This window comes from Asterias amurensis, chromosome 16 (assembly GCF_032118995.1).
Source record: "Asterias amurensis chromosome 16, ASM3211899v1".
NCBI lineage: Eukaryota > Metazoa > Echinodermata > Asteroidea > Forcipulatida > Asteriidae > Asterias > Asterias amurensis.
Genome location: NC_092663.1, coordinates 6,120,659 through 6,148,302, shown reverse-complemented (window position 1 = coordinate 6,148,302; position 27,644 = coordinate 6,120,659). Strand labels below are relative to the sequence as shown.

The following is a 27,644-nucleotide window of genomic DNA, read 5'->3' as shown; positions in this document are numbered from 1 at the left end:
ATGCAATATTCATATCACGTGACGAATTGAAGATGACTATTCAAACTAGATCGAGTCAAAGGTCAATATGATCGGCGGTCTATTTTTAATAATCTTTGCTCAAAGAGTGATTCCGTGGTCATTATAGGCCTATTAAAAGGAAAACAGTGAAATTTTAAGTATAGGTACCTATTCAGATTATGGATACGTGACGATTTGAAATCGTAAATAATGGTCAAAAATCGAACGTAAAATTAGCATTCAGAGAGTCCGTGTATCGGACGCTGTATGGCCCCACGGCGTGGAGCAATCGGAACGTGAAATAAGCCTTGTGGAATATCACGTACCGCCCATGTCGTGTCTCGTGGGGGTCGGAGGTGTTAAATCCCAGGCGCTATGAACTCCCAGCTTGCGGGTGTCAAATCCGTTATTTTGATGATGTCAAAACGTAGGAATATCGCATATTGTTATATTGACAGTGTTATTGTGTGAGTAGCTTAAAAAAATTATGAGAATTTTTTATAAAAGGTTTAAATAAAAATAATGCTAAAACAAAATTCCCTCAAAGCATAATTTTGTCAAACAAAGTATTATTTTTTCTCATGAGTTATTCCAAAAAATATTGTTACGACTACATTCCCAAAAAATTTTATATGGTTACGTTCCAAGCTACGCAGCTACTTGGCTACGTTTACGTTCCAAGATACGCTTAGGTCTACGTTCCTTCAAGTTACACTATAATATCAAAAGGTATGTTTTCAAGCCCGAGTCAAGCTACGCTTACATTCCAAGATACGCAGCTACGTTTACGTTCCAAGATACGCTTATGTCTACGTTCCTTCAAGTTACACTATAATATCAAAAAGTACGCTTTCAAGCCCAAGTCAAGCTATGCCTACGTTCAAAGATACGCAGCTGCGTTTATGTTCCAAGATGCTACGCTTCAGTCCAAGATATGCTTACGTTCCAAAAGATGTCAACGTTCCAAGCTACACAGCTACTCAGCTGCGCTTACAGATCTGCTTTTGTTCCTTCAAGTTATGCTATAATATCAAAAGGTACGCTTTCAATCCTATGTCAAGTTACGCTTACGTTCCAAGATACGCAGCTACGAATTACGTTTCAAGATATGCTTACGCTCCACCAAAAGATACTGTTACGTTCCAAGCTACGCAGCTACTCAGCTACGCTTACACACTCCAAGATACTATTAGGGTATGCTACAATATCAAAAAGTACGCTTTCAACCCCGAGTCAAGCTACGCCTACGTTCCAAGATATGCAGCTACGGTTACGTTTCAAAATACGTTCTCACAAAGACGCTTTTGAATCCCTCAAGATTTCCTTCCCCCAAGATTAAAAAACTTTCACTGTGAATAACACTACAGGGCCCACCAGTTAATACCTGTTTGGCAGAAAATACTGTACAAAATTTCTTTACTATCCAAAAATTTACTTGGGCACTACAAAATTTCAAATTTAATTAAAAATTGGCTGGCAACCAGTTTCTGCTAAGCAATACTATTTTGTGCTAACTATAAGCAACTATCAGAGAAACAGAGCGCCCGCTAGCGTTCGTTCATTACAAGCGTGGACAGTTTTTGCTGTGCATAATCGGAACGTTGGTTGTGTGTGACCGCGCAACACCAATGGTCTTGGGACCAAGACTAGCCGAAAGAGCAATTGGTGTCACTCACCAACCCCTCATATTAAGTTGGGTATAGAATGAACTGCTGTTGCCTAGGAACATTTAGCCATACAGCGAGTTTCATTACCAATCTGTTGCTGAAATGCACACATTGCTGTGCATTGAAACCCATGCTTCTGACATGAACACAAAGTATCTTCCAGCAGGTAACTTTTAGGGACTTGACTCACTGACATCAGTATGGGCTGTGGTTCTGAGTCACCATGTTCCCATCCATTGTACATGGGCTCAGGAAGCTCAGGTATGGAGCAGTGAACATTTCACCAAATAATGATTGATAGGAAGTACGCATCAAATTGAAACCGGGAGCATCAATCTTTCATAGTTTACACCTTGAATCAAATCAAAGAGGTACAGATTCGACTGAAGCCACAAAAAGAAATATATTGGTGTTGTTGGTCAGACCAGGGGTGGATTTCACAAAGAGTTAGGACTAGTCTTATCTTGAGTTAGGACTAGTTACTCGTCCTAACTTAGGACTATCCATGCAATTTGTATATCTCCTAGGACTAGTCCTAAGTTAGGACTAGTCCTAACTCTTTGTGAAATCGACCCCTGATCTCTTCCACACACACTCGCCAATGCCATAATGAAGGGCCTTCCATTCCAAAAAGTTCCTCACTTTTATGTCGCTCAATCCATCCTATGAGGGCACCAAGGTACTTGAACTTCTCAATGACGGAAGCGCCATTTAATCCTTACCTTCTTTCGAGATGCATGCCATCGCCTTGGTCTTCCTTAAGTTTAACTGAAGTCAGATTTAACATCTTAACTTCTCTTATGAAGTCATACTCTACTAAATTGGAGCTGCAAGTAATTCTCGTGCCAAGTCCGCCATGTAGAAGAGGATGCCATCAGTGCAGTCAAGGTCAGTGATACCCATTGCTGGCACTCTCCGACTTAAGCAATTTGTTTTGCTCAATGACATTTTCCAGGAGGACATTTTGGTAGGTTCAGCAAAGTTTGTCTTTAGTTCCTTATTCAAACTTTTCAGTAAGTGAAGTGGACTTGGCAGAAGCCCAACATGCTTTAGGACAAACGGCAAGTGAACTGGACGACCTGCTCCATCATCATGTCGCCGGAAGGCGGGATCTCCGGCAGCGTCTTTTAGCCTCCCTGTCCATTATGCAGGCAGCCAACTCTGATGTGGTCTCTACCTCAGCATCTCTCATCAGGACAATGACAAAGCTCAACCTCAAATGTGGTCAGGGGTGCATGGTCTTGGAGGTTGTATGTAATCACCTGTCTTTCTAGCATTGAGTGGAAGTTCTTGTGCCTGGGCTGTGGTGTTAAAGAAGAGACTGATGTCATCAGCAAAGTCAAGGTCGGGCATGGCTACTACGGGATAGAGGCTCGATCTCCTTGGCATCAATGTGAATCCAAGATCCACCTTGTGTCTGCCGATAGCACGTCTGAGGGCGAAGTCAATGATGAAAATGAACTGAGGGGAGGGTATCCCCTTCATGACTCCTGCCAAGATCACTGCACAATGGTCCATCTCTCTGACCCTCGCATCCTTCCTCACTGTGTTTGTTGAAGGTAGGCATAATGAGCGGCCTCCTTTATCGCAGATCGCGTTGGACTTTGGGCTGTCGTCGGATGACCTCCGGGAAGGGGGGGGGGGGCAATGCCATTCTGTCAGGCCAAGACCTGGCCAGCACACTACCAATCTAGGCTTACGAGTTCTACCTACCCGGAATGGTGATCAGAGAGGTCCTTCTCCTAGGTATACTACCAATCTAGGCTTAAGTGTTCTACCTACCCTGGATGATGATCAGAGAGGTCCTTCTCCAAGGTAGACTACCAATCTAGACTTAGGAATTCTACCTACCTGGAATGGTGGTCAAAGAGGTCCTTCTCCTAGGTATGCTACCAATCTAGGCTTACGAGTTCTACCTACCCGGAAGTGTGATCAGAGTTTTTCTTCTCCTAGGTGGCCTGTCAACCATAGCTGACGAGCCTAACCTGCTCGAAATGATCTGTTTTTTCGGCACCATTTAAAATTGCCTTTTACACCTCTGCCAATCAGTTTAAAACAGGGTTTGGCGCATCAAACCAAGCAGTAGGAGTCCGTTTAGAAGAGGATAGTTCTCCTGGGTTTGTCTTTATTATCATTGCTAAAACTGCATACAGAGATGCAAATGTTTTGCAAAAACTCTATTGTAGGGATGCATCGATTGAGCAAAAAGTGATGAATGGTGAAATGTATTGGTAGTCAGACTAGCTGATTTGCATAATAAGCACGTGTAGCTATACCAACTCATTTGCATAAGCATCTGGCTTGCCAATGAACACATTACATGCATTGCCTGACCCTCAGAACATAGGTAACAACATTTCATAGGTAAAAACATATCGTGGTTATTTGCCTAGTTTCAGAGATATTGGAGAAACTCATTTTTCTGCTATGGCTGCCACTAATTTAAATATATTTTGTTAAAATTGCCTACCACTAATAATAACTTCATAATTTTTTTAATCATTTTATGAGATCTTCAAAACATGGGTGTAGCACTTCAATTGTCATCTTTGCTTTCCTAGTTACCGAGATATTAAAGAAAAATTATTTTTCTGTAATGGCGGCACTAATTTGCATATCTATGATTATTAATTACCACTTATGTCTTTGGAAATGTTTTAATTCTTCTCTGTGACATTCAACATTTAGGTACAGACTCATTGCTTGTCTTTTTTGCTTGCCTGGTTACAGAGGTTTGCTTAAAATAGTTCAAAAAGGTCAAAAAGATGATTATGCAAATTAGATGGTCAAAAACTCAAAAATTCGCTTGGGAACCATTTTTTTCAGATTAAGCACACCAAAAATGTGTTAGAAAGTCTGGTTCCGCACTTTTACCCCAAAATGCCTCAATCAGTCACTTTTTCCAGAAATCCGCCTAGACTTTTATCTCAGCAACAGGCAATTAGCTGTAGCTGGTACTGCTTTTAGCCACTGAAGCATCAAGATTGATCTTCCAGCATGAAAACCACTGTAGTTTTGGACAATCTGCTTTGAATACACAAACAATTTCAAATTCATGTGATTAACCAAACAGCTCTGCATTTGTGCACAAATGCAATCATGTCTAGTTTTTATGTTTTATTTATTTGTTTATCAATTTAAATTTGTTTATATATTTTTATTTGTTTTCTTTTTTACTTATCTAGTCATTTATTTATTTATTTATTGATCTATTTATTTATGTATTTTTTATTAAAGGGCCTACATTGTATTTGTTTATTTATTATTATTTTGTTGGCATTTAATTATTTTTCATATGTTTTTCTATTAGTTTATAACTCTTTTAAAACTGTTAGGGGAACCTGTTAAACCTTTGTCTCTCTTGCCAATTTATGGTTTTATATAAATGTTTCTTTTTTTGTTAAATTTTTGATGGTGAAGTTTATTATTTGCCTGGTGGGAGATGGGGGATATGTTGCGTTTTTACTCATTCTGCGTCATTGCTTTTTTATTGCTGTCATCAGACCTGCCAACCTGTACGCATTTTGCGTACCATGCACGCATTTTCAAAAAAAGGTTGAAAATGTTGAATAGTGTCTTGAGTTAAGGTGCCACTTCCGGTTGACCCGGAAGTAGATGTCGACATGGGGTCACAGTAACCTAAGGCTAATCTCCAATGCCCAAGGAGTCTCTAACTAAAAAAAGTTTGAAAAATCGATATTTTCCCACTTCGGGTTGACCCGGAAGTAGAGGTCAACTTGAGGTCACGGTTTTTCAAAGTTAATCTCCAATCCCCAAGGAGTCTTAAACTACAAACAGTCTAAAAACCGGACGTGTACTTCTTGAGATATGGTCCCACTTCCGGTTGACCTGGAAGTAGAGGTCAACTTGAGGTCACGACTTTTCAGTAACTCCTAAGGGGTCTAAAACTGGAAACAGTATAAAAATGGGCCGTTTACTTCTTGAGATATGGTCCCACTTCCGGTTTACCCGGAAGTAGAGGTCAACTTGAGGTCACGGTTTTTCAAAGTTTATTTTTAAGACCTAAGGGGTCTAAATCTGAAAAAAGTTTGAAAATCGGTTAAATAGTACTTGAGATAGGGTCCCATTTCCGGTTGACCTGAAAGTAGAGGTCAACTTGTGGTCACGGTTTTTCAAAATTAATCTCCAATCCCCAATTTTTTAACATTTTAAGTAAAGCTTATGTTCTAAGCTTCAATTTGGTATAATAAACTCACTCTTTTGTATTATAGTTTAGGAGATTAGGCTTAAAGAAAAAACGTGTACAAATGCAATGGGGTTTTGGCGAGAAACAAAGAATAATAATAATAACTAGACATTAAGTGTTTGTGAACAAACACGAAGCTGTTCCGTGTTGTTTTGCTTGGATTATGTGCTTCAATGCCTAAGGAATATATAACTGAAAAAAGTTTTCAAAAAAGTTGTGTATAGCTCTTGTTATAAAGTCTTACTTCCCGGTTGACACGTAAGTAAAGGTCAACATGGGCCCACAGCTACCAAAGATTAATCTGAAATGCCAAGGATCAGTGTATAAAATCGGTTGTGTATATCTTGATATATAGTCCCACTTCAGGTTGACCCAGAAGTAGAGGTCAACTTGGGGTCACAGTTTTCCAAAGCTATTTATTTATTGCCTTAGAGTCTATAACTGAAGTTTGAACATTAGCTTTGTACTTTTTTAGATATGGGCTCACTTCCGGTTGACCCGGAAGTAAAGGTCAACATGGGGTCAAAGTTGTTTCAAACTAAACTTGAATGCCCAAGGAGTCTATAACTGAAAAAAAATTGATAATCTGTTTTATAGTTCTTGAGATATGGTCCCACTTCCGGCTGACCAGGAAGTAGGGTCAACTTGAGGTCACGGTTTTTTAAAGTTAATATTTTATGCCTATAAGGAGTTTATAACTGAAAATATAAATAGCCCTGCTAAGCTGTGAAATATGCTTTATGAAGCGATAATATCCGCGCTTCTGATGTGTCAATTCTTTGCTTACGCAGTGAAGCAGAGTCAAATTGGACCAGTTTCACAAGATTTCCCCTCATGTACTAACAATCTTATTTTACTTTACATGTTTGAAGTGTAGGCCTTACCAAACCAATTCTTACAGGGCAAAATTACATGGTTCTCATGACCACCAAAGTCTGCGCTTACGATCACCATTTTCCGCTTAATGTGATGTGCAAGCTTGGAAAATAATGTGCGAGCTTGGAAGCACACAAACAAAAGAAATCCCTGCTATAAGCAGTCTATTTCGCTTGATGTAAGCGCAGAATTCAATGCTTCTGCAGAGCACTGAATCTTTTTCATTAAGCAAGTTCCCATCATGACTCGACTAGTCGCACCTCAAACCTAACTACGACACTTGTCGAGATAAAATACAGATTTTCAAGATTTGTGCCGCTATGTGCCGCAAGGGCAATATTAATTATGTTGCGAATGGGTGTGACTAGTGAAATTTACTACTCGACTAGTCGCACTTCAAACCTAACTACGACACTTGTCGAGATAAAGTACCGATTCTCAAGATTTGTGCCGCTATGCCGCAAGGGCAATATAAATTGTGTTGCGAATAGTAGTAAGCAACACAACTGGTTCACCAAACAGGTAGTCGGGACAAATTTTTAATTATGTTGCGAATGGGTGTGACTAGTGAAATTTACTACTCGACTAGTCGCACTTCAAACCTAACTATGACACTTGTCAAGATAAAGTACAGATTCTCAAGATTTGTGCCGCTATGCCGCAAGGGCAATTTTTATTTTGTTTTAATAGTAGTAAGCAACACAACTGGTTCACCAAACAGGTAGTCGGGACAAATTTTGTAGTCGATGTGAGGACACGATTATAACGGAGTAGAGAAAAACAGTAGTCGCGACTCAAATAATAATTTGTAGTCGCGACTTTAGCACACTAGTCCCCCCTGCCTACTTTTGTCACAAGTAAAGCACGGTTTTTCCTGCGAATGCAAATCAAATTTGTAAGTCACTGTTTTCGCAGTGAAAGTTTCGCAGGAGTTGAGCACAATTAGTCAACTGTAGCAAACATTTTTGATGTGAATTGTGACATGAAGAAAACATTCCCTGTTAAGCTGTAAAATACGCTTAGCGTAAGCACAGTTCCCTGATTACGTAAGCGCTGCGATTCTTTCCTTTAAAAGCCCAGGACCAAACTACATAATAGCTTTTTAAACACAAAAAGCAACTTAACCATGCCTCATTATCAAGTTGTGAATCCAGGTGTTCTGCTCAATTTCTGCAATTTTGTAAAGCAAAATGTTTTGCTTGTTTATTATAAGCAGCTCTATAAAACTGAGCCACTCAACCACCAGAGAAACGTCAGCATAATAAAATCTCTGCTTTTGTATTCCTGTCAAAGAGTTTTTGATTGTCATGGTCTAATTTCCGAACGTAACGCGAAATACTGGAATTAGTTTAGGCAAATGGTCCCCGGCGCGAACAAGGTGACTTTACCCGTAAATAATTCCAAATCCCGGGCGGTCTATTTTCGTCGTCCACGCTCGTCGCCTGAAACGAACCCGGTCAACTCGGTCCCAAACCAACTCGGTCCCAGTCATACGTTGACAGTTTTTTCACTCATTTCTCAAAAACGAACCAGGTCAACTCGGTCTCAAACCAACTCGGTCCCAGTCATACGTTGACAGTTTTTTCACTAATTTATCAAAAACTACAACACTACAGCAAGTAATATTTTAAGGGAAGCTTTCAACTATCATTATCTTCAAACTGTTTAAGTTTAGTGTAAATCTGTGGACACGATGGTGTGTCGTCGTCGTCAAAAACCCCTATTCAATTACGCACGTTCGTTTGAACGAAATCCGTAAATCTTCGTTCTTTGTCGCGTGCAAAGTATATGGGCCCGGAACTCGGTTAGATTGTTATGGGTCCTGAACGATGGTAGGAAAACAGAATAAGTACACTTCCTCTCAAGAAGTCACAACTCATGATAGTTACATACTGCATGGCATTTACCATAGAGAATGTTTAACAATAACATGGAAGTGACTGCATCCAGTTATATTCAAACGCGTAGACTCATCTCAAGAAGTCACAACTCATGATAGGTACATACTGTATGGCATTTACCAAAGAGAATATTTAACAATAACATGGAAGCGACTGCATCCAGTTATATTCAAATGAAGATTACGTGGTTAATTAATTAAGGTTTTTATTTTTTTTTACATTTAGAGTAAAGCTTATGTTCTAAGCTACAATTTGGTATAATAAACTCACTCTTTCGTATTATGGTTTGGGAAATTAGGCTTAAAGAAAAAAACGTGTACAAATGCTATGGGTTTTAGGCAGAAACAAAGAATAATAATAATAATAAAAATAATAAAAATCTCGACGAAAACAATAGCTGTTCCGACTGGATCGGAACAGCTAAAAATAATAAAAATCTCGACGAAAACAATAGCTGTTCCGACTGGATCGGAACAGCTAATAATAATAATCTCTTATTTAGACATTAAAATTAATGGTTTCTAAAGACGAACAAATCAAGTAATTGGATCCAACTTTGATTCATGTACACGTATATGTACTCCCAAATCATTACCCTATGTTGACTCTTATTTTGTTTACGATGGGAGGTGAATTATTCATGTTATTGATTATAACAAGTTCAGAAGAAGCTAATACCTTGAGCTTGTTGATCATTGATTCTTCTGTATCCATCGATGTTGACAAACCATGGATTAATCTTTTTGCTAGCATACGAGCATAGAACTGCAATATAATCACACAAAATGGTTTAGGAATAATCAAATAAATTTACAACTATTCAGACACACTAGCTTGCTGAATACACTACATTTACAACCGCAAAAAATAGTTAATGGCCTGACGTTTCGACCCTAGCAGAGTCTTTCTCGAAGGCGAAATGACAACACAACAAACATGAACAGGTAACTAAGTGAAACATAAGCAGTGAAGTGGAAATGAATGTCAGACAACTCGTCTGTCGGACAACTCGTCCGCTCGGACAACTCGGCAGTTCAGACAGCTCGACCGTTCGGACAACTCGCAGTTCAGACATTTCGACTTTGAGACAACTCGACGGATGGCCAAGGTTGAGCGTCTGACCTCCGTTACTGTCATGTTTACACGAATTTTCCTGTATAGCTAATGTCCTGCGATTCTATAATTTATCATTATTATTTATCAATTATTATTTATCACAAGAAAGTGTGGCGTCCCAGTGAAGCCATACGTGGAGGAAACATCATGTTATCACTATGTCATGTGATACTTTGTGTACAATGTATGACTCTGTTACTTAGCAAGCGGCAGTTCTCTTCAATTTATTCAAAATAACAAGTAAAACAAACAAAAAACAATTTAAACATTAAAATATTAAAACATCATCAACAGCTCTATAGTATATAAGAAGGTTTACTTATTTACTTTACTTATTACAACAACAACTTATAACAGCTCGATCATGTATGAAAAAAATAAAATGAAAATGGTAAATAAAAAAAACTTTATTATCCATAATGAAAATGGTAATGGTAAATAACAAAACCGCTATTATTCGTTCACCCAGGTATTATACCCACCCACCATAACCCACCCACAACATATACCCCCACCCCGGGGGACGCCCGTGCATGTGCCAAGTCAGTAACCCCCTCCCCCCAGATCGCTATCCCCCCCCCCCCCCCATTAATTAGTGAATGAGGCACAGGTTAAAAGGGCGATATCTGTGGGGAAAAAGGAGATGGCAAAACAAAAGGTTTATTAGTAGTTTCCTTCTTGGATGTTCACAGACCATGGGGTTGAATGGTCTGAAGGCGTCTAATCCAGAGTGTCTCCTACTCAAATACATTTTTAACAATAAAATAGCATCATAGAAATTCATTTGTCTTCTCCTTTAGTGAAGTTAAAATAGTAGAGATTTTATCTTTGGGTGTTTATTTTCCACAAGGCAGTTTATTACTAAATGAAGTTGAGATTTATATAAACGTGTTTATGTATGACATCCAGACAGTTTAACAGTCCCTTAACTCTATCAGGACCAACTAGAAATGAGTTTATTACAAAAAACAACTGGGGTTTTGTTTTTTTGTTTTTAAATCAGTAATATCGTGACGAGAAAAACAAAACAAAAAAACATTTCAAACAACTGCTGCATGATCTAACTTAGTTAAAGCACATGCCTTATCTTTGTGTCTTTTTAAGACTTGTTTCTGATAAAATGTCACGTGAGAATGCTATGCGAATTTCCGGAAAGAAGTATTAAAAAAGAAGAAAAACAAATCTGGACAGAAACAAGGATGGTTTCGGCATATAGCCGAAACCCTCCAAAAGCCTAGTAAAATAGAAACACATAGTTAAATGACCTACCCGTTGGAAGACATCCTTGTCATCTATATATCTAAAGACTAAGATGGACTGCTGTAACTTATCATCTATCTCAGATTCACTGACTCCTTTGGCACTTTTCTTGAGTAACGTATCACAGTGTTTTGCTAACTACAAAAAAAAGAAAAAATATTAAAAAGGTACAATAAAACACAACCATTACCAAGTTCTGCTACATTAGTTAAAAACCCCAGGGCAATGTTTTCAGTTGAGGCGCGTTAATGTGTTGCACATGCTCAACAAAGTTGTTGTCTCACCAGCTCACTGGGAAAAATTGTTTTTTATGTGAAATTGTTTTACTAATTTAAAAAAATAAAACAGCATCTCGCAAGTAACATTTTAAGGGAAGCTTTTATCAATATGTAAATCTATGGACATTTGAGTTTTGTGTCCTTCAAAAAGTACCCAAACCCATTAATTGGACTAAATGAAAATTAGTTTAGCTAATGCATAATCTGATCATTTGATTTCATGTGACGAACACACCTGATAAATATACACAGACACAAGGATTTGTTGTTGTAGTGAACTCTGCCAAGAGTTAATTTATTCCGTACTCTGAATTCCGTGGTAAAACGCCAATTCATAATAATATAAGGGATTTCCCTTTATTTAATTCCATCCAGTGATATCCACTCATAAAGAAGTATACCAATTACAATTATAAATACACTTTGCGGCCAATTCGCAAAGGTTCCCAATTCCTCACTTTGCGAACAGTAAATTTCCAATCCACAAAGGTTCCCACTCATCAGCGATTTGCCAAAGAAGGTACCAGACCATTTACAATTATTATAATTATAAATGCACTCATTGACTGGAGAAAACTCCGGGTCAATGAGGTTCCCACTTCCAGCGAGTTGCCAAGAAGGTACCAATTTAATTTACTTCTTTATATACAATCACATCATTGTATTACCACCATATTTATCCATATCAATTCACATAAATTAATTTACCACTTTCCTCACAGGCTTCCATGCCTATATATTAGCTTGTTTATAGGAAAAACCTAAACTTACCTCCAAAGCAAATTTTGCTATAAAAATTTGCCCAAACACCCCCCCCCCCTTTTTGTTTTTGTCCAGGTGTGTAGTGAAGAACCTCAACCCGTCCGATAAATTTTGATTGAACCAAATGAATCATGTCTTGCCAGTACGCATCTTCCTCGGAAGAATTAATGAGATGGGGGTGTTTTATAACATGTGCGTTTTGCATTTCCGGAAGTATCTTCATTGCATACATATTTAAATCCCAAGTGCACCGTTTGCCCGCCCCTCCTTTAGCTTTACCTTGATACTTCGCCCTTAACAAAATGTCTGACCAAATTAACCGTGTGTTGGGTAGGATATTCCTAATTACCTTTAGGCTCTCTTTTACCCTATGTCTAATCTGTCCCAAAATTTCCTTCAAGATATCTTTAGTCCCTAGATGTAACACTATTGTCGTTGGGACCTCGCCTTTTGCCAGGTATCTCCTGCGCCTAGTCCCAGTCGTCTAGGCGTGCCCCAGACACGTCTTTCCATGTCACTGTACCACCACTGTGCCGCTGCTGTGGCGAATGATACTGTCCCCCGGTACCCAGGTTCTTGCTTCAGATTGATAAACATCTGTTTTTAATAAATCAAAGAAAAAAAGACTGGGTAATCTGTTTTGACTAACATTTTATCTTGTCAAAGTCTTGTATGTAGTTGAAAATGTTGTACACAATTTGTTAACAACCAACTCAACCTTCACCAATCTTGTAAATGATGATTTATCTTAAAGAGCAATATGCTAATTAAAGAAGTGGTTGCTCTACACTGCTTATCTATAACCTTACTACTAGCTAACCCCTTTTAGACAATTGAAAACATTAAGTCTGGCGTAATGTAGGATTCTAGTGCTCCAGACTTCCATCTCCCCATACTTTTGATTTGTTCCTTCCGAACCCCACACATATCATGCAACTATGAGCTGAACAAAGGGTGTGGGGGAAACCCGATGGCCTTAATCCCTGCTTTAAGATGTGATTAACTTGTGTGGCTAACAAAGGGTCCCCCAAAATGTACACACAGTTCAGTATTGGCATTCCTGTCAATAGAAATGATTGATGCTTTACCCACTTGATCCGTTTTTGAATATCTTAGAACTACTTGCAAATTCCCTTCCTGATTAAAGGAAATATCACCAATACGAAATGCCCGGGAATTTGCCAGCATGCGTTGTAAACTCGATCACCTTCATAAATTTGAAAAGGGCAACCAAGAATGCTGCTTTTAAAAGCAGAGCTTCATATGCTGTTTTGCAGACTGGCTGTAAATTACTAACCAGACTGCTCAGCACGGGAAATGTAATGGGACATCCTGAATATTGCCGAGGGTCCAAGCGTCTACAACCCTCTCTCATCTTAGAAACAATGAAACTACCCGTGGGATCCTCCCAATTGTTCAATTTATGAACGTATGAAATAGCTGATACATATGTGCCAATGGAAGAAGATGCAAAGGTCTTTAAATTGAATAATGTGCAATGAGCTATACCACTTGATTTATGGAAGCTGGCCATTTAGTGCCTAATGATCAATCATTCCAAAAGGCTATATGAAACTTGCTATTGCCCTTCTATATGTACACTTTGTTCTAGAGCTTGATTAACCCATGGGGCTGTGACGTACAATGCCCATAACTCACCATCAATTGATGCCCATGATCTAACTGGTGTTAATTGCTGCCTCATTTTAAATTGACAATCATACGTGCGCCATCCCCACCCTATGTGACGAGCTGCTGCTGTGCGTACAATCTGACAATATTTCAATAACTCTTGTGTTCTATGGGGACGACCTCGCAAATACACTGCTGCATACATGTATGTCAAAAGTGCAGAGGTCCATGTATGTATAGAAGTAATTGGACGCTTGTGTTTATTATCTTTCCATATGATAGAACCCCCCTCGTTTACGGCCAGCGAAAATTCTTGTATGTCTTGACCACTACTTGTACTACTAGGCTTGCTTCTTCTCTAAGATCACAGCGTAATCCACATACTCGCTATGAATAATCTTAGATTTTAAGGTTAGCGGTAGACCCTCGCCCAATTCGCTACAAACCGATATCAATGGATTAAAGGGAGTTGATGGAAGTTCATATGCTGCATGTTATTCACCATCGGTAGCCTGCTGTGCAATCAATGGATCCCAACATGCTACTTCTCCCTGCACCCTGCATTTGAAAGTTGGGCACCACCCAGTCCTATTGAAGATGATGCCCTCCTAACCTACTACATGCCCCATCCCTGTTATGTATGGAATACCCTGATTATTGACTATATAGAGTTTGCCAAGTTGTACACTAAACTACTAGGGTTACTTATTCCTGACTGGCCTGACTGACACAAGCTCTGACTAACTTTCATACTAAATGGCAAGCTGCCAGAAAAATTATGATTGTCCGCCCTTTCTTGTCCTTGTGTACCTGTACTCGTGCTTTGAGAATGTTGGCCCATTATACCCTGAGTAACATACAAAGGCCCTGAAATATCGTGACTATTAATCTGTGGGATGTCGCAATTATTGACCCTTTATACACACTTGATGTTTGAAACCTTTCCGTGTTCACAGTACTCGTGTTACCTACTAGCGTTACTGTTGGGGCTGTATTTGCCCCAGCATTAGGTCTGAATGCTAAATGTAGCGACTCACCCGATGGGCCGATTGGCCCGGCTAGTAAGCAACCGGCTTCACCACTCTCTGTAGCCGCCCCATCTTCGCCCCCATCATCAGATATCACTTGGATTTCCTTCCAGGATCCTCCTGTGATATCTGATTATAGGTGCCGCCCTGACTGCGGGTTCGTGTGTGGACGTCTGCTGTGACTGTGACGGTGTTTGCAAAGCTAAGTGCTGCCCTGGCGTTAGCCCGGGCTCTGGTCCGTCCCTCACTGCTGGTGCTCATACCCCGGCCTCTTTTTGCATTGGACACTGTCACTAAGTTTCTGCGGACTCCTTGTCCGCCACGTCCCGTACCCCGCCTTCGATTTCTGCCTCAAGACTGGACACTTAAGAAATTTTGCAAAACTATACAATCTATCTTAACTCCTTGGTGGCAGAATATTCAATGACGGTTCCCAGAAAGACAAGCACCCTTCCCCCGAAATCCCTTGCTTTGGTTGGTTGAAAAGAACAATGGAAACACGTCTGAATGCACCCTGACAATCACACTTGCTTAGCCCCGACTGTAACATGACTATGTATATTTCCCGGTGTTAAATCAGTTTACTGCGTTTCGCCTTAAACCCTATTATGTGAGTATGCATATTTTTTCAAAACCCCATTTGGGAACCACCCCAGAATTTGTGCAACCATTACAAAGGTTTGATAATAAAATGAACATCAGTTGGGCAAAATGATTAACTATTTACAAGTACTGCAACCAGCACTCAAGTCTTTACTCAGATTTTCTTTATTGATGTATGTAAACTTGTTTTTACTTTCACACATTTGATGGCTACATTTGACCTTATCAACAATATGATATAAGTTGTATAGCCATAAACTATGTTAAACTAAAGTATTTGAAAAAAAAAAAAAGAATGGTTGGGACGAACGTGCTCCGAAGAGTATGAACACATGCAAGACTAATTTAGACTTGCAAAGTCTATAATGAGGACAAATGTCACATAAATCATCTGAATACAAGTGCATGTAGTGTGCAAAGTAGGGCACAGTGTGCTCAAAAGCCAAAACAAAAGCTGTAAAAATCCCCTTAGAATCTCCTTTTATGCCTAAACTTGAGAAGTAACATTTGAAGGTTGACAATGCCTCTCGGTTTTGCCTTATACATGTAAAGTGAGTTGCTTTTACTAATGCTGTAAGAATATTAAGTTATGAGTGCTTGTGGAACTGATTTAGATTTTCACAAGTCTTCATGGATGATTGTCTTTTTACCAGGATCTCCATGTTGGCCCTGTCTGTTTAGTCAGGCAAATGCTTTACATAGTGATTCTCCAATCGGAAGGAGCTCACCTCAAGACCATTTCAATTTTCGGCACTGACATTTTTAGTGGCGAGTTTCAAGACCTGTTTGAATTGAAGCGTGGCATAATGAAGCGACTGAAAAAAATGAACTTCGGGAAGGTCCCAGGACCAAAGGGGTCTTGGCCTGTGCCATGTGGAACCAAGACACAAACTTCAGTTGGTCAAAGCTTCCCCCGTAAACAATATAGCCATTTCTTGTGAAATCAAAGACACAACAGAGTAATCCATCAGCCCAGCCTCCAACTGAACAGGGGCAGTAATTAAGCTGGCCAGCAACCAACATCTTTTACCTTCCCTTGTCTGGAGAACTTTGGGGGATATGGGAGAGGCTTTGTTCAAAATGACATGTACATGTATTGGTAGCTGCACGGATCCCTAGTCTTGGGCTTGTTGGAATGGCCTAAGCCCTTTGAAGAGAGCTGGGCCCATTTCAGTTCCAACCAATGGGTGCCTACATGCTTATTAAAATCATATTTTAATTACTATTTAATATATATGCTTTATTCTCTTTCTTTATAAATGTGTGTTTTAGGGACACTTTATTTTACTTTGAACAATGAAATATATAAAGCAATTTGCTTCTTTAAAAAATCTTTAAAAGCTGTTGTTTATTAATGTTTGTTTGTGTTTTTGTTTGTTTGTTTCATTGTTTTAGGTTTCACATTGGGCACAGAGGCTCCTGCATAGTGCCCTTTATTTTTATTTTTATTTAAAGCTATGGACTGTTAAAATAAAAATGAACATAAATATGTCATAACATGTGGAAATGTTTTTTGAGTAAATTGTACAGCACAATCAAGTGGAAATTTCATAAAAACTAACGATGTACATTCAATCGTTAGTTTTTACCAGCTCCAGTGGAGCTGGTAAAAACCAGCTCCAAAAACCAGCTACAAAACCAGTTCCTTTTGTGGGAGTGTCGTGGCCGAGCCGTTAAGAGCACCGAATTCAAACTCTGGTGTTTCTGATCAGCAGAGTGTGGGTTCGAATCCCGGGGGGGGGGGGGGGGGGGGGGGCACTTGTGTCCTTAAGCAAGACACATAACCATTGCTTCGGCGTCCGGATGGGACGTAAAGCCGTTGGTCCCATGTGTTGTGTAAACGCATGTAAAGAACCCAGTGCACTGGCTGGATTGGCAGCATATTGCGCCATAGCACCATTACATGGTGCTTAAGGATTAGGTCTTATATCTCAAAATTCGCCCCACTCCTTGCAGTAATGATACCTGGCGCTTTGTATCCTTTGGCAAAAGGCGCGTTATAAATATGGTCATTATCATTATCATTATCATTATCATTATCATTATCATTATCATTATCATTATCATTATCATTATCATTATCATTATCATTATCATTATCATTATCATTATCATTATCATTATCATTATCATTATCATTATCATTATCATTATCATTATCATTATCATTATCATTATCATTATCATTATCATTATCATTATCATTATCATTATCATTATCATTATCATTATCATTATCATTATCATTATCATTATCATTATCATTATCATTATCATTATCATTATCATTATCATTATCATTATCATTATCATTATCATTATCATTATCATTATCATTATCATTATCATTATCATTATCATTATCATTATCATTATCATTATCATTATCATTATCATTATCATTATCATTATCATTATCATTATCATTATCATTATCATTATCATTATCATTATCATTATCATTATCATTATCATTATCATTATCATTATCATTATCATTATCATTATCATTATCATTATCATTATCATTATCATTATCATTATCATTATCATTATCATTATCATTATCATTATCATTATCATTATCATTATCATTATCATTATCATTATCATTATCATTATCATTATCATTATCATTATCATTATCATTATCATTATCATTATCATTATCATTATCATTATCATTATCATTATCATTATCATTATCATTATCATTATCATTATCATTATCATTATCATTATCATTATCATTATCATTATCATTATCATTATCATTATCATTATCATTATCATTATCATTATCATTATCATTATCATTATCATTATCATTATCATTATCATTATCATTATCATTATCATTATCATTATCATTATCATTATCATTATCATTATCATTATCATTATCATTATCATTATCATTATCATTATCATTATCATTATCATTATCATTATCATTATCATTATCATTATCATTATCATTATCATTATCATTATCATTATCATTATCATTATCATTATCATTATCATTATCATTATCATTATCATTATCATTATCATTATCATTATCATTATCATTATCATTATCATTATCATTATCATTATTATTATTATTATTATTATTAATCGTGATGTAGTGTGACTCGCAATAATTGATCCATTTTTAAAAAAAATTAGAAATTAAAGTAGGTCAAAATATGATTTTTGAAGGGTGTGGTATTATTTTTAAGAACATTTTAAAACCAGCTCCTCACTACTTTAACCTTTCTGTACTTACATATCTGGATCACAATTTTCCTTGAGTTAAGCTCAATTCTGCAGGTTAAATTTAGAAATACACAAAGTGCTTGACTCTACAAAACTCATTGACTTTAATTAAGTTAAAAGTGGTAACATACCAGTTCCGGTGATCTACATGGAAGTCTTGGGTTGGGTCTATCATTGACTATTGAAGCACACGCCTAGCGAAAAGAAACAAGGCACAAACTTACTATTGACATGATATCTCATTTACATCATTCAAATCTTATTAGACCAATTGGGTGAATAGAAAACAAGAATAAATATTAAGTTTTAGATGTGGGAGGAAAACCCCAAAGGGGGAAACCAGTGCAACCAGGTAGGGACTGAAAACCCAATCCACACGCAAGGCTCCAGTATGTGGTTAGATTTGAACAGGGGTCCACAGTGCAATGGTTAAAGGCCACCCTGATCAACTAAATCGTAGTCTAATAATGTTTAATACTCTTACATGTACATGCAAGTGCAAGTGAAAAAATGCATCTTGAAAAAGAAACAACATAAAAAAGGCAGTTAACTAACTTTCTACAAAACAACATTATGATGAAGTCTGTTTTAAAAGGCTGACAATATTATTTCAAATAAAAACAGAAGTACCGTTACAATGTATTTCATGATAAGAACACACAGTGTTAGTTGGACATTTTGAAAATGGAACCTAATTCCTTATTGTTTGGATATCAGGTAGCTTTGTGTCTAGATGTCAATTGAGGGTCATTGAAGTCCCAGTGAATGGGTTACGTTTGTACAGGTATTGCTTCTGTAAAAAGTATACATAGTGAGCGTACTCACTAGGCAGGTAACTTACAGGTAGGGCTCAGAAAACTTTGTTTTAAAATCCATTGCAGACGGCTATTAATCTAGTGCATGTAAGGAGGAGTTGAGCCCACTGGCATTAACCAGCATGTCAAAGAGAAATTGCGAAACACAAAACAAATCCTATACTTCCAGCAGCAGGGAGGAGGGATTGATACATGTGGTGTTTAAATACAGTTAGAATAATGTAAGCCATTTGTGTGTTAGATAGTTGAATAGTGTCCGTGTGCGTGTGCGTGTGTGTGTGTGTGTGTGTAGGCTTATGTTATTGGATCTCCTCCCTGGACACCGCATCAAACATCGCCCGATTTCACACGGAAGAAAGAGTACTTCGTCTTAACACTCGTCTATTTTTGAACAAAATCTGTTTAGAATTGACAGATTTATGAGCAAAACACACCAATATTTGTGGGGTTTTGTGCACCATTTTCACTGTTGCTATGGGCGTTTCCTGAATATTGTTATTTTTTTTAAAGTGACAGTTGACAGTAAAACTAACACTAACACTGATTTCTTGATGTGATCTGATGATGTCATCGCAACTTTACTGTTGTCATGTGGTCATTGTGTAACGCATCACCCCTTGCTACATGTATGATCAGATCATCATCAGTGCACATTGTTATGCGTAGCAGGTATTCAGGTGTGCTATCTGCCCAGTTTACCTGTCTAGCGGGACCCGCAGTACAGTAATTGGCACAAAACAAAAAACATTGCAAAAACACATACAAGTGCGCAAACGGGGGATAATGAACGGGACAGGAACAAAATTTATTTGACTGACAGATAATAAAAAACGGGGAAAAACAGGGCGATAAAATATTGATTAGGATGGAAAAAATTATGGGGCTGGGGAAACAATACGAGAATGGAAAAAGAAAAGGGACTAATAAATGATAGGGGACAGAAAAAAAAAAACGAACAGGAAAAAAATAAATGAAATGTACAAACAGGGACAGGGTTATTTGGTTTGGTGACGTCACTCTTTGCTTAGTAATTAAGATTTACACAAAGTTAAGATCAATCTTAGTGCTTTGTGAAATCGGAACAGCACGTAGCGCGGGTTTCCCGCTAGATCCTAAAACAGTTCAAGATGTTCAATTTAAACATCGAATCACGGTGCTCCCAATCTGGGGAGGTTTCACAAGCAGCCACTGGGATAGTTTTTTTCTAATAAAGTATGTCATTCAAAGTTACAAAACGCATACTGAGGGCTGCCTTCCAGAATAATCTTTATGCAGCTACATGTACATACAGCAGTAACAATGAAAGTAAGGGGTTGTATACTACTAAGCTTTTTAATTCAGTCAAGTACATGTATGTGAACAAAATGGGCAGTGGCCTATACCCCAAAATTCTCTTTAGAAGGTCACAATGCAGGTAACCGACCCAGGAAAACGTTGGCTGGAAAACATCAAGCACTTCTGCGAAGAGGCTGACATACCATCTGTGGCAGCAGCAGGACCTATGTAGCAAGGAACAGAGGCCTAGAGAGACTCATAGTTGGGAAGCTATCTCCTAGACCTACATGTACCTCTGGAAGCCGGCTATAATGATGATTATGTTCCAGCCCATAACTATCTGATGATTTGGGATGACTTTAATGCTTGAATGGGTAAGAATGATCGTCCCTTTCCTCTTTATAACAAATCAAACAGGAATGGTGACATTCTTCATAATTTCAAGAATGAGAAACAACTGGTGGCTACTACTTGTTGTACATGTAACACCATGTTTCAAAAGCCCAAGGGAAAATACTGGACGTTCCTCAGTCCCTGTAGCTGCAAATATCAAATCGACTGCATTCTGGTGTGAGGAAGAATTGGTAGAAATGTGTTCTCAACTCTGAGATGTTTAGTTTGTTTTTGTAGTAAAGGCTCAAAAACTCAACCAAGTCTAGGGCTGCTAACAAGCACACAAGGATCAGGTACGATTGGAAGGCTTTTTCTGTGAACAGAGAGTTACAAGAGGTGTATGAGGTTAAGGTTAAGAGCAGGTTTCAACTGCTCTAAGCAAAAAGGCAGGAGGACACAACAGAGAGGTATGATAGATTTATTCAGTCTAAGTCTGGCAGCTAAATAATGTGTCCTAGTGTGGGAAAGAACAAGATCTGCTCACTTCCATGATCACACTGATGTCAAAGAGGCCTGGTTGACAATAAAATCAGATCATAAACCCCACATGGAAACAGCTGCAGTGTTCTTCACAGACTTTTTTTTTAGGAGGGCGGCATGACAAAATTCAAAATGGCCCCCGTCGATATGGCTTAGTCAAAATGCCGCCCATTTTTATATGGCCTCAATTGTGAAAGCAACAATTGCTTGAGAAACACCTTTCTTAAAGATAATGTTATTATCCCCAATTTGTTATACATTTTGCTTTGTACACTGTGCCAATAACCTCAAAGGGATGATCTGCATGCCGCAGTCGCACACACATTGTAGGAATTTCGGATTCAGAAGCAGGAGATTGGACGACCTTTATGCAATTTTCAAGGCGGAAAAAAAACCACCAAAAAACCCTACATTTTTGGACGATCTTATCCCCAAATGTTGGCCCTAAATAAAACTGTTTTCCTTAAAAATTCATTTTCATGAACTAGTGTTTAGCAGTTCTGTCTTTAAGAACTTTGTTTGCATTCATTATCATCGAGATTCAACCATCGAATGCATGAAACAATTTTGACCCGCATCGCGCACGCCCTCTATGGACGAAAGTTATACATGTTTGAATATGCTTCAAGGCTGTACATTGTACCATTCTGTACATGTAGATGGCACACTGTGTGGCAATTAATTCATGGTTCGTGAACGTGCGTTTTATGTTAAAGTCTATCAACGCCAATCACAGCGTGCGGACTTTTTATGCACTATGCATGCAGTGGGTATTTCCATGTTATGGGCAACGTTAACAGTGTGCGTGGTGTGTGTGCATGGTTGATACACTCGGCATACGAACCATGTTGCCGTGTGTACATTGTGTTCGTTTGTTTACGATCGCATTTCTGATGCTGTAGTTTTGAAGTAGATTTTGGCTTGTCAGGTACTCGTTTGATCTTATTAAATGCATATCAATATATTTAAATTATATTAAATGCAGTCTAAAAATAGTCTGCTTGTCCTTTAAATATTTTTGGACAGGGCGGCCAATAACTTTAGGAGGGCGGCCTAAATTTTAGGAGGTTGGCCAGCCTTTCCAAAACACCTGTGTGGAGAACACTGAGCTGATAAAGAAAGTATACTACTGTAGCACAGCATAAAGCCAAAGAGAGTCTTGAGAACATCTGGAGATTAAGAGAGGAAGATGCTCTCTGCAAGATTGCTCAGGTTAAGGCAGCTCGTCATGGTGTGGCATGAGCAGTCATCAACAAGGTACCTGGGAGACATACCATCAATGAAGGGAAGATGTAACACCTCATCAATTGACACAAGCCTGGTATAAGCATTGGAGTGAATTCCAGGGGTAGCCTTACATCCCTCAAAGTGTCCTAATCGATGACTCTCAATTCACTCTCTTGAATACAGAAAGGTAAAACAAGCTTTCGAAATAGGCAAGAGCTGTGGACTGAATGATAATTTCGCACAGGTTGTCAAGCTTTGTAATCTGAATGATATCATCCTTAATAATAATATAATAATATGAAGCATTTATATAGTGCGCTACGGAGAACAGAGCGCTTTCCATGAGACAATGACAACAAAAGAAAGCAAACAAACTAGGATGGGTGGGGGAAAAGAAATGTCTTGAGGAGGCTTTTGAATACAGACAACGAGATCGCCTCACTCAGACCCGCGGGGAGCTCATTCCATAGGCCAGGGGCAGCTATGGAGAATGAGCTATCCCCAGCTTTCCGTCTAGTTCTAGGAACGGAAAGCCGGGTCTGATCAGCTGATGAGCGGAGTCGTTGCCTGTATTCATCAGCAGTATTGGAGTTGTGGGAATGAACAAGTACAACCAGATATGATGGAGATTGGGTGTGGGGAATTTTGTATACATGAGTGAAAATTTTGAAGTTTGTACGTTCTTTAACAGGGAACCAATGCAGCGATGCAATCAGGCCGGCAGAAGGCTGGTCACGGCCACACGCAAATACTGTAATAAACCGGCGAATACGCCATAGATTACGTATGTGGAAATTAACAGTTTTACATACAGAGCTAATAAGATGAGACATATTCAGAGAACAATCAAGCGAGACTCCTAGGTTCTTAACAGATGTGCAAGCAGGAATCCTTCATGTGCAACACATCATTTTAAGAGTAGGACCTGATCAGAAAAAGGGGGACCTTGACAAAGAATAACAACTACAAGGAATCATGCTCAGTTCAATAGTTGCAAAGTTGGTCTGGTCCTTCCCTGAGAACTCACTCCCCATTGAACTGAGAAATGACTTCCTACCTTGCATTCAATGACAAACTCAAAATCCAACACTTTCAATAATATGTTTCATCTTCTGGGTTTTGTGTGTGTATATGTCTTCTCAGATTTAACTTTGGTTAAGAGATATTTTCCCCCAGGAGTAGCACTATGTGAAAGTCTCCATTATTATTAATACAGGATAAGACCTAGTGAAGGTAGTCATGGCAATCATTGCAAGCAACAACAAGAGGGCGCTGTTCGTCAGCTTGCCTGCATGTTTTAAGTTGCTCTTCAATATCTATTTAAAATCTGTGATTTAAACTACCTTCAACTTGCCATCCAAGCTCCATTTTTACTGCAAGGTGTTACTAGTGATTTTATTAGTGTGTTTGGTGATTATTGTGAGTTTTCAACGTCGGAGATCCTGTTTTTGAGTGAAGATTGTGTGCGCGTACTGTTACTTTTGTAATTGCCTATATTGCACATATATACACACAGTGTGTACAACATGGCCGCCACCTGTTTTCTACCAAAGGCTATGCTTTGCTTAGCGTTGCTGCTCTCTTGTCATTCTCCAAAACTACCGAACATTACTGTGGTTGATCTTACAACCATAGCATCATTGAACTTTCATCAGAAAATGACATTCCATCCTGCCATTTTTGTTGTACCAGGCATCCGCCCATCAGTATCACACCTGTGCTCTACGGGATTCAGCCATTCCCGCATACCATTGATGAAATGGTCAAAACATGGTTACACCAGTCTTTGTGTACCTGGCCATGATCCACCTGATGATATTACAATTTATATGGACATTTCATCGAACCCGGGTCCAATCACTGATGAAACCCCTACATGTTCTAAGCCTCTACATCAGACAGTTATTGAAGCTACATGTAAATCACCCGTGATGAACAAAAGTCTGCAAGAAATCCCTTTTAGTGCTGCAATGGAAAGAAGGGTGTATTCTCAAAACTTTATGCTCGGACTACGTGGTTCTACAGGACGACCTACATATCACGTACTACAACAGCTCAAAATGATAGTATACTTCGCCGATACAGAGGAAAGCGTGGTGGAAGGAGGAGGAAGAATTTGATCAGCTCCATTCCAGTTCGCATATCCAGTTATCCGTCCCGGTGTGAACTATATCAATCTGGGATAATGCAACAAAGTTTCCTTGGACGCAATGATAACTTCGAGAGACAATCCGGTGCTAATCTTGCAAACCTTGTGAAGATCCCCAAGGTTAAATCAACTCCACGACCCCCAACAAGTCAGCGTTTACTAATTGAAAACCCATCACTTCCTGTACAACTTCAAGCAGATCAACTCAGTGATGTTCCTTTGCTCCACAACTCCACTAAAAAACCAATAAGCTCAGCAGTGTCCAACATTAAGAACATAAAAGGCATTAAATTCCTGCATTTAAATGCCCAATCCTGTGTCAATAAGCTAGATGAGATACGGCTACTTGTGTTGGAGAGTAATCCTGACATCCTTGGAATCTCCGAAACTTGGCTTCATGATGGGATCGACAGCTCTGAAATCAACGTCCAAAACTATGAACTACTGCGCAAGGACAGAGATGACCGACACGGCGATGTTGCAATATATTTTCACAGTAGATTGGAAGTCAACCAAGTTCATCTCCCAAATATTGAGTGGGTAAAATTGGAAACCCTGTGGATTAAGCTGAAACTACCAAATACAAGACCAATTTACACCAGTATAGTTTATAGACCGAGTATATGCAATGAATTTTTTGAGGAACTTGAAGCAGTCTTTGACGAAATCTTGGGGAAAAGTTCTGGCCACAGAACACATGGTGAAGTTATCTGCCTTGGTGATTTTAACTGTGATTCTCTTAAACCAAATGACTGGCAATGGAAAAAGCTTCATGGCATAATGTCAATGCGTCAGCTATCTCAAGTTATTTCAAAACCTACTCGTATAACTTGTACCTCAGAGACACTAATAGACCATATCTGGACCTCTCGACCTGAAATGTACGGTATCAATGGTGTTATTACATTAACCGTAAGTTATCATTCTCTTATATATGCTATACGTAAATGTAAAAATATTCCCAAGGGGCCTGCTCGTAATATCAGGGCACGGTCTTATCGTACCTTCAAAGAAATTGATTTTATCAATGATCTCAGAAATGCTTCTTTTAATGATGTTGAGTTGTCCAACAGCCCTGACCAGGCGTGGTCTGTTTTTGAAGGTATTTATATTCATATATGTGATAAACACGCTCCTTTTAAACAAATTAAAGTTCCTAACAAGGCTCCTAGCTGGCTCAATGATGATTACCTTGTTTTTAGGAAAAAGTTGGAGCAAGCTAAAATTCATGCTCAAAGCACTAAATCTCCCACAGATTGGGACGCCTATCATGATTTTAGAAACACGACCAATAATCTGGCCAAAAGGTTGAAACGTGAATTTTATGAATCCTCTATTAGAACTGCTGGCTCTGACACAGGTAAATTATGGAAGGTCATTAAAAGTATTCTGCCTAGCACTAAAAAGGTCAGCATAAACAAAATTAGGTCCGGACATGAAATTTTAACTGATGGATCTGCCATTGCTAATGAGTTTAACAAATTTTTTGCTAGTATCGGCAGGAAATTAACTGATACCCTGATTCAGCAGAGTTAAGTTGACTTCATCAGCTTATGTACCCAGCCGTCGATTTCACCAAACTTTTCCTAACTTAGGATTAATCTTAGGACTTAGGACGGGTTCAGTTACGTATAAAAATACGTAGGACGCATTGAACTCATCCTAAGTTAGGACGGGTTACTCGTCCTAACTAGTTAGGACGAGTTACTCGTCCTAACTCGAGATAGGATTGATCCTAGCGTTTCGTGAATTTTTGTGCTGTTGAGTGTTGTGGTATAATTATCCATAGTCTTTATTTAAGTTTGGCTGTTTTTCTATATTTAATATTAATTAATATTTTTAGATACATATTTTTATATTAAAACAATTTGTTTATTTTAATGTGTATGTAGTTGCTGGGCACCTCTGAAAAACAGTGTTTCACTGAGAGGTTTCCCCAGGGTAAAGAAGAAATAAATAAAGAGGTGGGCTAAGGTGGTCACCACAGACTAGCACCTTTCTTGTTCGAGCTTGTATTGGATTATAATTGGAGGTGAGCGATCAATGGAAGGGAGGAGGAGCTAGGCTTATCATGCTTGCAAAGCGCCGGAGGAGAGTGCCTGCTGTAGTGATTACAGTGACCTTGACTATGCTGATGACATCAGCCTCCTCTCAGACACATTGGATCAGGCACAAAAACTGCTTGCAGCTGTTGAGCTCATGTGTAGCCGAGTTGGCCTGCAGCTAAACTCAAAGAAGACAAAGGCAGACCTGCCAACCTTGTAATTTTTTTTTGAGTACCACTATCACAGCGGCATAAACATAATCGCCCAGTGCACAACGACATATGGCACAATGCTTACGGTCAGTCAGCAAAAACCATGGACCACTTCATTTTAGATGAACCATTCATTTAATGTAATTATATATCATATTCACACAAAATACAGGCTACTTCATAATAAAAAAAGTTGTATCATGATATCAGTGGTTATTTTAGGGGTGGTTGATGTGGCCTTTTCTGACTTTTTGTGTTCGTGACCTTAACAGTCTGAAAAAAAAATGAAAAAGAAATAACCAGTTGACTGCTGGAACCATGTTCCAAATGCCTAGATCAAGGATTTAAAACTGAAGGAGTTAAGGGGCAAAAAGTTTTTTTTTCTTTTTTTTTTTTTTAATATCACAAAAAAAATGGCCAGGGGTTTCCCTACGGGCAGTGAGCCCATTTTGAC

The 27,644-nt window shown here is 38.6% G+C and overlaps 1 protein-coding gene across 2 annotated transcripts in view; it reads right to left on the bottom strand.

Annotated features, from left to right (window-relative positions):
- LOC139948722 (cullin-2-like) overlaps nucleotides 1-27,644 on the bottom strand; it is a 96,819-nt gene that overhangs the window by 33,326 nt on the left and 35,849 nt on the right. For both annotated transcript variants that reach the window (XM_071947003.1, XM_071947002.1), the window contains exons 13-15: nucleotides 18,726-18,788; nucleotides 11,037-11,165; nucleotides 9,330-9,416 (exon numbers count right to left, since the gene is read on the bottom strand). In XM_071947003.1, coding sequence (XP_071803104.1) covers nucleotides 9,330-9,416; nucleotides 11,037-11,165; nucleotides 18,726-18,788 — 279 coding nt within the window. The remainder of the gene's footprint in view (nucleotides 1-9,329; nucleotides 9,417-11,036; nucleotides 11,166-18,725; nucleotides 18,789-27,644) is intronic.